General features: G+C 38.6%; 1 protein-coding gene across 1 annotated transcript; it reads right to left on the bottom strand.

Moving 5' to 3' along the window:
• Positions 1-1,704: 1,704 nt before the first annotated feature.
• LOC130703309 (E3 ubiquitin-protein ligase ZNF598-like) lies at positions 1,705-5,403 on the bottom strand. Its single transcript, XM_057524797.2, is given in 7 exon segments — positions 1,705-2,266; positions 2,336-3,357; positions 3,424-3,934; positions 3,989-4,115; positions 4,283-4,494; positions 4,553-4,862; positions 4,864-5,403. Coding segments are annotated over 7 exon segments (2,664 nt in total). The 5' UTR covers positions 5,058-5,403; the 3' UTR covers positions 1,705-1,978.
• Positions 5,404-11,246: the final 5,843 nt, after the last annotated feature.

Consider the following 11,246-nt stretch of genomic DNA (forward strand, 5'->3'; position numbering starts at 1 on the left):
TTGTTGTATTTTAATGGCTGTCTAGGTCTACTACCTACTGCAATCTTTTGGAATTTTATTTGAATTAGCCCATTGAAGTAATGCCTGATGTCGTTTTCTTGCTTTAAATGTTAATGTGTAAAACCAGGAGTTCCACAAGTAGTAAAACTGCAAAAAGGGAATTGACCGACGTAGGCCTACTGTATACCATTTTCATGTTATTCTTTCAGGTGGCTTGGGAAACCAACAAAACTTAAGTTGTATCGTCCTGTTCAAGATTTTGGCTGTAGGTGAATACATGCCGGTCGTACTCTTGTACGTGATCAAGCTGCTGAACCAGCGTGGTCGCCGAAATGGAAATCGAAAACTTTTTAGACGTCGACGAAAGTTAGGAATGGTTGGCGAGGGATGCAGAACGACAAAGATTGGTAAAAGAGTTTCGAGGAGAACAAACGCGGATAAAAACGTAACACCTATTTCAAATAGACGTTTATTTCTCGAAGACTATATATCAACCAGACTTGCCGCGCCGATCAATTTTCCGATCGCGATCTCCGATCCGATCTTTTGAGTTTGATCGGATCGGGCGATCCGATCAAACTGCGAAAGATCGGATCGACGATCAAATTTTGCCGATCATTTTTAGCGATCATTTTTGTGCAGCATCTAACGGTAAAAATTTACACTGTTTCGCGAAAATAGCATTGGCTGTTACAGCGACAGTCACTGACGGCCATTGAGGGTGAACACTAAACAGTTTCCTTCAATTGGCATTTGCATAAATAGCAGTGAAATAGAACCCTGCGGCTGAAAATCTACAGTAGATGGCGAAAAGTTTGATCGCTAAAAACGATCGGATCGCGATCAATTTTTTGGGATCGCCGATCCGATCTCCGATCTTTTTCAAAAGATCGGATCGGCGATCAATTTTTTGATCGGAGATCGGATCGGCGATCAATTTTTGATCGCGATCGCGGCAAGTCTGATATCAACCATTTCATACTTTATATAAAAATATTCGCTAAGTCAAAGAAATGAAAAACGAACTGTTAGTCTGCCAATCGAGGAATGATTTCCCTCTCATTTCACCCAAATAAAAAAAAATTAATTAAACAAAAACTTAAGACATCCTGAATTAAAATGGGGAATTACACATGGAAAATAAAACACTGAATAAAGATGGGCGATTTTGGGCTTGCCGCGTGGAAAATTTCATGCTTTTCGAATTGGGAGAAAGGTCTATAAGCCGTGTTTAAAATGTCAACATTTTTTGCTTTTTTACCATACAAAACTGCAAGAAGCAATGGCCAATCAATCAATGGGTCTATTATCACCGAATTCGGAAAAAAGTAGTGTGTTGTTGTATAGCGACGTTGTCTGCCTGAAGAAATTCAAATAAGTAGGCTACACACTGCAGAGCAATATTGAAAAACTTTGTTAATGCTTATTTAGGATAGCCTCTGGTATTTGGTTGCTAGGCTCTGTCCGGAAGATCTGGCGCGAAAAAAATTTAACAAAAAATACTAAGCGTACACGTATTTCTACAAAAGCGCATAATTTACATTTGTAGGCGTTGGAAAATGTTAAGCATTACTGTTCGTTGAAGTTGGATTAGCCATTGCCTCTTTTCTCCCACGTGTCAACTGCGTAAAGGCGCGAGGATTCCTACGACGACAGAAATGTTTTGACACTTAAGAAGTAAAAAGCGAATGAAGGTAAACATCCTTTCCTTGCGGAAAATACACTTTTTATGTATTCAAACCACATATAAAAGGAGAACAACCACCTCTGAAATATTGAATGAAGAATGCTGGACAATAGAAGTTCAAATGCCTCACGGTTTTGTTTCCTTTATATATCCATATTATATTTTTATTATTTTAACTTTGAAGTTTTCATTCACTAACTCACCGCCTGATGCTCTGATCATCTCTTCTGCATGAAAATCTAACAAACGATTTTTATAGCAAAGGGCGATACGGGGATTAACGACAGAACTTCACCGCTTGTTCCACGCCATGTCAAGCTCAGGAGATGCACTCAGCGAAGGAAAATGCGTTTCTAAACTGTGGCTCGCTAAGTGATGCTTCAAATCCGAAGGTGACAGAACTTGACCACAGGTTGCACAGATGACGTACGGCTCAGTTTTTCCTACGTCGCTCCTAAATTTCATGTCCGATCGATGAACCCTGATGAGTTCCTGTTGTTTCACAACATCTGGCAAAAGACAAACCAGTTCTGGGAACAAAGCCAAAAAGCAATCTTCTCCCATAACCTCCATACAGTTCTGCGAGATCAAAGTTTATAATAACAGTTTATCATACTTCTCTTCCAATTATTTTCATAAGCATAATACCATATAATATTTTTTGGAGTCAAGTTGGCCGCTTCGGAACTCATTAGATATGGTGCGAAATTTTTCAATCTTCATTTTCTGATTGCATAGCAAGTCCATGACTGTTGCTATCAGTTGTTGGTTACGTGAGCTAAAATCAGGAGGCTGCAAAAACGCATGGTTTACGTTTGGCGATGGTGGGAAATGTTGGGCATTACTGTTTGTCAAAGTTGCTTTGGCCGTTGTCTCTTTTTTCCCACGAGTCAATTGCGTAAAGTCGTGAGGGTTCCTATCGAAAATAGAAGTTACAGGTGCAGGAGACATCCCAAGTGCAGGGAACTCGGATGAACGCAAATTGATTGGATTAGCTTTCATTTTTGGTCGGGCACCGTTATTTTCTAACGCAATCGAACTTGGTTGCGATTTAATTATGTTAACTTTACTTCCAATGCAATTGTTGCCATCGTAAGTGCCAATATTATCGGTCATCTCTAGTTTAATTTTTCGGCCTCGGGATGTTTTGGGGATCTCATCGGGAAGATTTTGAAGGTCATCAAGTCGAACTTCGGAAGCCTTTTTTTTTGTTTCACAGGAAAACGGACGAGGTTGTACAATTTGATTTCCTTGGCCGCCGTTAGATGGATTCTTTTTCTTTTTGCATTTGACTTTGGATAACTCCGATAACGACTCTACTCTGGCTGCAGCACCAGTGCTTATCCCATTCGAGCTAGGCACTTTTTCATTTAAATTTATCCATACGCTTGAGTCGGATACATCATTAGACGAAGAAGGAACCAGTTCAGGATATTCTTCAGGGGACGGTGGCAGATTCCTACTTTTGGAAACGCTAGAGACCGAGGACACATTGTTCGCTTTCGGAAGATTTTTTTTTAGCCATCCAGGTTTCAAGGCTGGCTCCTCTGATGATTGAGGAGTTGTTACGGTTAGGGAAGGGAAATTTTCAAGACATAAGCTGCGACTGGATTGGACATGAATATTTGCAGAAGTACTAACACGTGAAACTCTCGCTGTCACCTTCCTTTCTATAAAAGAACGTATCATGTGAATTTGTTAAACATAGACGTACATCGAACTATATCGGAATTTACTCGTTACGGGATCGTTGCTTGCGGGTTCCTGTCCATGAAGACGAACTGGTTGCTTGGTACTCCAGTCTTTTTCTTTTGTCTTTTTCTCATCGAGCAACGACATCTGCCTGTTTGATGGTAAACCTTCGGCAACAAGGGATGGGAACTCATCATGAGCCTGAGCTCCTACTATGTTCTTCACATTAAAGCGATTGCCTTTGGCTAATTTTTGTGCCAAGGAGTCGGATCCATTGTTGCGGGTGTTGATGACTGAACTCGACCCAGTTGATAAACTCGGGAATTCTTCAGGGTTTCCGATGTCAGCGCTTGCGGTGGAGAATGCACCGGTTACCCGATTAGCTTGCTGATCAGGAACCCTAGAGCTTTCTGAATCCTGCTTATCTGATGTCCTTGATTGAATCAGACGCCTGGTTCTCCCTTTGCTTTCACCTGAACGGGGAGCCAGCGTAAACTCCAGCTCCAACGTCCGTGCTTGTTTAATGGCTGCTTTTCCCAAAGATAGGCTGTGTGTCTGAAAACAACTTATTATATTTGTGGCAACGTAAACACTAGCTTTCTTTAGTACCTGAGCTTTATGGGCGCGGATGTCTATTTCGGTGCGAAATACACACGTGAACTTTTCTTCTTTGCATTCGCCTTCTTCACACAGGAAATGTGCGTCACGAAAATGTTTTCGTAAATCTTCATAATTACTGTTGAAAAAAAAAAGAAAAAAAAAATACTATTATTCTAAAATTTTTTAAACTTCTAACAGCTAACTGGGTAACCGGTGTTTTCAAAGCCTCACAGATTTAACAGATCAAAATTTACAGATGTTTCTGCACTTTTTAAACATTTTTTCACTTTTTTTTTTACTTACCAGTAATATTGGTTTAATCCATCAGCATCACAAAAGTGGCAGAAGTAATGATCTCTTCTCAAGTGTCGAAATAACTCATCAGCATCAACATATCTTTGGTCACAAAAATTACAGAGTGGATGGCCCCTGTGGGATGTGTTGTCAGGATCCCCTTTCCTTCGATGCAAGGCTAATTCTTGGCGTGTATAGGGTCGCCTTTCCTGACTAAATATCTGGGAAAATGAAAAATAGTTGTAAACCATTTCTAGAGAAATAGAACAAAGATATTACTTTCAAATTTTCTACACAAAGATCACAGAAAAACAACTCATGTTCTTTCCGTAAATGGTCTTTAAGCATTTGGAACTTTGCAAAAGTAGGCTTTGACGGGCAGGTATAGCAAACATGAACTAGTAATTTTTCAAAAGTTTCTCGTAGGAACAAGTTTTCAAAGTATATCCTAGTAACTTTGTCCATGGGATATGAGTTAAGCATAAGAAGCTGAAAGGGTTTTGCCTCCTTCACAAAAGCCACCTGGAAATAATAAAATTGCTGAAATATTAAGATTTTTTCAATGAAATGGAATAAAGAAAAAGCCATACTTTGTTAATTCTTGGCGACAAATAGGGCAAGCATCCTCTTTACATAACACTCGCATGCGAGTGGAACACTCGTGGCAGATTGGATGATCACACACTCCAACTGAGAATATTTCCACTTCCTTAAAACACACAGGACAGCATGTATTTTCGCTGTTGTCTGATGTTTTTTCACGTTTTTTAAATGGTGAAGTCATTTCAAAATCAAAAGATTTTCGGGTTTATTAAATTATGGAAGTTGACCCGTATTCAAATGGTAGAAATTTCGATTTAGATTTGTTAATTAATTCCCTTTTTATCCTACAACGACTCTTTCGGCTTGCCTGTTCCTAAGGATCTTTCCAGAGTATTCAGCTGTTAAGGGTTCTTGGAATCAGAAATTGAAACTCTAAATTCTGAGGTTCTGCCACAATTACATTCACGCTTCACGGTTCCATATTGCTATTTCAGTAAGTTAAGGGCAGAATAAAATGTAGAATGACAAAACGGGACATTCAGGTGCAGACTTGCAGAGCAGCAGCCGAATAGCACCCAACAAGTGGACTAATTGTTGGCGGTCTGAAAGGGTAATTTGCGGACCGCTTCGTAAACAGGGATATGGTGAAGGAAGGCAACTCGGTATCCGCGAGGCGATCTCGAAGAGTCCAGACACACACCGCTACATCTCAGCGTGATAATCCCGGCCGTCTGATTGGCTCTTCACACCCTCCATTCCTTTCTGCTTTCCACTCCCAAATTTTTCTGGTGTATACAGTGGAGTTTTCTGCCGGGCTGCCGCTTTCACTTGTTAGTTCTTTTGTGTATTCTTATTATTTATGTTTATTGTTTTTTAATCATTTTATTTACGCAAATACTATGTTTTCACATGAGTAATTTTTTTTTCATTTTATAGAATAGAACTGAATTAAACGCCGGTGTGTTTTCATTTAATTTAGTGTAAGTTCTCAGTTCTCACCCATAGGCACTTGGGTTGGCTTGGGCAGGCCCGAAAAACGGTTCTAACACCAGATTACACTACCTTGTACCCTGTTTTTCCCGTTTTTGTATTATATTTATTTTTATAAAATATTTTGCTTTACTTACGCACCGTTTTCCAAGTTTGTGGCGGGTCGTATCGGTTACGTCGGTGTTTGAACTGAATCAAACCGCCTAAAAAGAACCTACCCGAATTGGATCCGATTGGCCATCTTTCGGGTAGTTCAGTGTGGTTTAACGTGTCTCGGGTTTCCCCTTCTCTCGGCAGTACAAGGAATCAAAATAATTTCTTTCGTCAAAAATATAAGTACGAAATAGACCAATTTTACAGAAATAAATATCTTTCTATGAGGTTATTCATTTCTGCTACATTATCAATTGAAAAATACCTAGTCGAGTAGTAAACCGATTGACTAGTTTTTGTGTAGATCTGTTTGGTTTAACGGATTTCTGAGAAATTTCTGTTCCAGCAATAGAGAAAGAACGTTAAAGATACGCTTGCGCAACCTATCCTCTGATCTGGACGGGCCTATAAACTTCTATTCGATCTAATACACATAACGATGTGAAAAATTTCCAAGTAGTCGGTTGCCTAATGCTTGTTTTATTTCTCGATGTAAGTTTTTCATAATGCTTCAAGTTATTGCATTAACATTCATTGCAGGTAATGAGTTCTTTCCCGTCCCTAGCAGCTTGCGTAACCATGAAGTTCGGAAAATATAGAGCCACAAATGTTCCGTTGCTGCAGGATCGCACAATAAAAACGCTGTAAAAAAGTATGTGTAGTGTATGTAGTAAGTTGGGGCCAATATTGGACACTGTACCAAGTTAGGTAGTCCTAGTGATTAAAAAAATGGTTCAATTTGTTTTAAAATATTTTTATATGTTACTAGAAGTAGCCTAATGATAAATTATAAGCCGTTTTACCATACGGGTTTTTATTCAGTTAAAAAAAAATAGGAATCCTGTTAAGAAATCGTACATTTTCCCACTGAAGTGATAATGGTACCAAAGAAATTAAATTGGATCCCAATATGAAGATAATGCATTTGCCTACAAGACCGCATTAAAGAGCAAATTGTAAGGTAAAGCCACAATTTAATTTTAAAAGAGGTAGAGAATCGACAGGAATTGGTCAATGGATCCCAAAAATATTGGCTTTTTTTCAACTTATTTTCGCGTTTGGCATTAAAATAAATATTCTAAAGCAATTTTTTTCTTGAATACATTACCAAAAATGAACGAAAGGAAAAAGATTTTTTTTTTCTTACAAATATAAAGGGTTGCAGATTAAATCTTTAGCCATAGGTGGCTGTTTTGAAATACGCTACAAAAAAGAACTGGTTTTGCCCGATTTCTAACAATTTGTTAATAGTTTTCAAAAAACTTTCTCATTCTACAGCATCTTACCGCGCGCCATGCTATGCACTCATTTGATCGCCTCTTTACTCAAGGACTCTTAGAAAAGTCACAACCAGACCTGCCGTCCGATTATTTCTTGAGCGATTATCGGTAGCCGTCGATAATCGCAAAAAAAATGATCGGCGATCATTTGTCTGTTGAAAAAATTTGATCGGCGATTAAATTTCTTAGATTGTTTTTCCGATTATTTTTGATCGCCATCTAGCAGTAAGAAAATAACTTGCCATTGTTAAAATTGAAAAAATTGAAACAAGTAAACATTTCAAAAAAGCGTCTGCTAAAAAAGTGACACAGCTATGAGTAGACTTTCATATAGTCTCATCTACCGTTCATAGATGTCGCTAAATAATCGAAAAATAATCGCGATTAAAAATTAATTTTTTTCCACTTTAATCGCCGATTGCGATTGTTTTAAAATAATTTGATCGCCGATTAAAATTTTAATCGAAATCGCAATCGCGATTAATTTTCAATCGCGATTACGGCAGGTCTGGTCACAACCCAATAAGCTTCATATTCATAATACGTCACTAAAATAGGGAAACGGTTGCTAATATGAAGACTAAATTTTTACAATAGTATAATATTGCATGTTAAAACACATATCCTAATTGCTATTAATGAAATGAATTGCATTTTACTAATTGATTAGCTTAAGCAACGCAGGCAATTGGCAACGTTGCAAAACAAAAATAAAATTCAAACGATATTTTTACCGATATTACAATATTACAAGCCTGCCAGCAGACAATATTCATTAAAGTAGGAAATTTTAAGGGCTGCATTTGGCAATTTGTCTGCAATGGCTGGAGCAATGTTGCCAAATTGCAGGAAAGCCGACATGCGTGCGAAAAGTGGCAATTGTAATAAGGTGTTCCATTTGCCCCTAGCATGGGTCTTCGAGGAAATTAATGCTTTATAGGGTTAAAAAAGCTAGGAAAAAAATGATGTGATCAAGTTATAGGTAAATGAACTAGGCATGATTGAAAGACCTTCTTTTATAATTTCCTCCGTCGTTTAAGGGGTTAAAATAGTAAAGACCTCAGGGAAAAAACTAGAAATGGACTGTTAAAAACACATTTTTTGGGATAACTCAAAAACTTTTACAATCTAAAGCCTCTAATTTTGTCAAAAACTTAAATAACCCTAATTCCATCATTTCATATTTTTTTAACTAAATCCCTGCCATATTTAGAATGGTAAAATTTTTGTTTCAATTGTCAAGCGTTTCAATTGCGCCTGCCCTCTACATGTGGAAGAAATTTCATCACGCTTATAATTTCTTTAGTTTAAACATTCAGCTTCTTGTAGTAGTTGCCTTTAGGCATTTAATTTATAGATGAAAGTACAGTACCCTCACTTATTATCCGAACACTAAGGGTTTTTGGGGCTATTTTACATGGCGTCTTATGGCGGTAGGGTGTCTTACGCAAACACTAAAAAGGACTAGTAAAAATGACGACAAAAAAATAAAATTTTGCCCTCGTGTTCATTAAATAATGCACTATACAGTCAAATTTTTTAAAATTTTTATCTGTAAGACTTTTTGACTAGCACGCTAGATTGCTAGTTATGTATTATGCGAACACCGCGTTAGCTTATAGGATGCCTTATGACACTACATCAGTTTTTGACATTTGTTTCTTTAATGTAAGGACGGGTTTCTTAGACTCCGCAATTACGTTAATCGATAGGATTTTCATTAAACTATATCCCTGTTAAGTACTATGCCTTAATGTTAAGTATATTAGGAAAGGGAATTTCTTTCAAGTTTTTTCCGTCAAAAATTGCTTATTTTGTTCCCACTTGAGGCGCTGAACTCATTACATAAAGGGCGCATTTTGGCGTCTACTTTTAGTTCAACTTTTTTAGTGAACTTGGATTTTTGCGTTAACTACCCGGTAGATGGTTCAACTAGGCGACCGTTTTGGCGACAACGCCAGTGAGAGGTTCAACTGAAACAGTTGAGCTTTTTCAACGGTGGTCCAGACCACCGTTGACCTTCAACTGAACTGCAACTCCTCCTCTTTCTCAACTGTAGCGATGAACTTCCATTTTGGCGCCAACTTTGACGAAAAGTTGAACTAAAAAGGTTCAACAAAAGGTTGACGCCAAAATGCGCCCAAAGGCAGGCAGAAATGCGTCTGCTTTTACAGCAAACGGTTTTAGCTGTCACAGAAAAAAAGGGTTACTCTCAGCGCCTGCATTCTTGCAAGTAATTCTAATTCATTATTCGAATCTATCTTATTGCCCGCGTTTAAGTGTGTGTCCGAGGCAATAGCCGTTGAACAACACAGAAAATTTGGTTGAAACTCGATAAAGGTTTCAGCGACAGTACACTCGAAGTTAAGTTGTATCGGCACGGATTTCCCTGCCGACAATGACACGCTAGGTCCCTCGTATCTCACGTGTTTACTTTACACTGGGTCGGCAGTCTCCGACTACAGTAAAGCCCCACCCTATGCTCTCTCCTGATACGCTGGGATAATTCATCCTAGCTCGTTATTTTACCCTGCATCGACGGTCGACGCCGATTGGATCAGCGGCCAAGCGAGGTCCAGACACGCTGGGGATAATACGTCCTAGGCCCGCTACTTTCCTCTTGAGACGGCAGTCTCCGACACTTGGAATTGCTACCAAGAAGCATTTACCAAATCCATCATAAAAATTGAATCATCCCCTTCGAATTTTGGAGTTTTTACTCGCGTGACATACGCCCAACGGTGTCTCGCGTCGGCATTTTGTGTGTATTAATTGTGCTCGTAAAATGATCGGGTTTTATTCACTACAATGCTTAACTTGTGCTCCTTATGTTTCTGATTTTTAGTTTAATATTTCTCCACGGATTTTTCACCTCCAAGACAGACTACTTGAGAGTTTCAAATAAAAATTTAGCAACATTAAGAGGACTATTTTCCCTTTCACATGAAGAAAACCGGATCGTTCTACAGACATAATTAATACATGAAAAAAATTCCCGCGCGTGACACCGCAGGACTGATCTATCGCGGGTTAAAATGCAACAATTTCCAGGAGGTGATCTTATTCTTCTGTTCGGTACTGTATGCCTGAAAAAATCATCTATATTCTATATCATCGAAATCTCGTAATGATTGATGTGCGGAGGTGGAATCCAGAAAATAGCTTTAAAAAGGTGTAAATAGGAGAAGTGTGGTACTTATCAACTGTTGATTTGTAATCGGTTGCTATTATCAATAGTAGACAGCAGACATATGCATATAGGCTCCGCCCCGAAAAACCTTTAGCGTCCGATATCGCTCTCAAAATATTGTCCAGTATCTCCCAAGGGAATGTAATTTTTAAAATCGTTATACTTCTTAAAATTTTAATCTTAAAAATAATAATAAACCGGGGAATCAAAAAATGAAAAACTAACTTTTATGTATTATTGCAACAGCTGTTTCTATAGAAGGGGTTTTCGGTCAATATGCAAAAATGTAATGCAAAAAAGAAAAAAAAGCGGCTTTTATATGTTGCGATAACTACACGAATAGTTCCAGTACATTACTGAAAATTTATGCCTGTGGGTGGAATATAATTCCCCATCACACGGTACTTTTAAACTTTCATTTCATGAATACCCTTCCTAGTTATTGCGCTTGTCCTCTCTGGTACATGAACGGTTTGGGTCCGTCTAACAAATACTCTCCAAAATGCAACTTAACAGAACAAAGATAACTTCCGTTTACGTGGGCGAACATGAATTAATGGTTGAGGAGAATGTCCATATAAGCCCTTTTTGTGCCACAGAGGATCTGACGGTGGTCACGGGAGTTGCACAGCCTGCAATGATGAGGATGGGGTAATACGTGAGCCTAACATATCCTGTCACAGCCGTCGGCACGAAACATCCAAAACGCCGGCGTTGTTGAAAGAGGAGTTCCAGCAGACCTTGGTTGGTGAGCAGCACGAATTCGGTACAGCTGCCTATCTTCTTTTTACATAACACCGCTCCCTTGACGTGTGTC

This window comes from Daphnia carinata, chromosome 6, assembly GCF_022539665.2.
Source record: "Daphnia carinata strain CSIRO-1 chromosome 6, CSIRO_AGI_Dcar_HiC_V3, whole genome shotgun sequence".
Classification (NCBI taxonomy): domain Eukaryota; kingdom Metazoa; phylum Arthropoda; class Branchiopoda; order Diplostraca; family Daphniidae; genus Daphnia; species Daphnia carinata.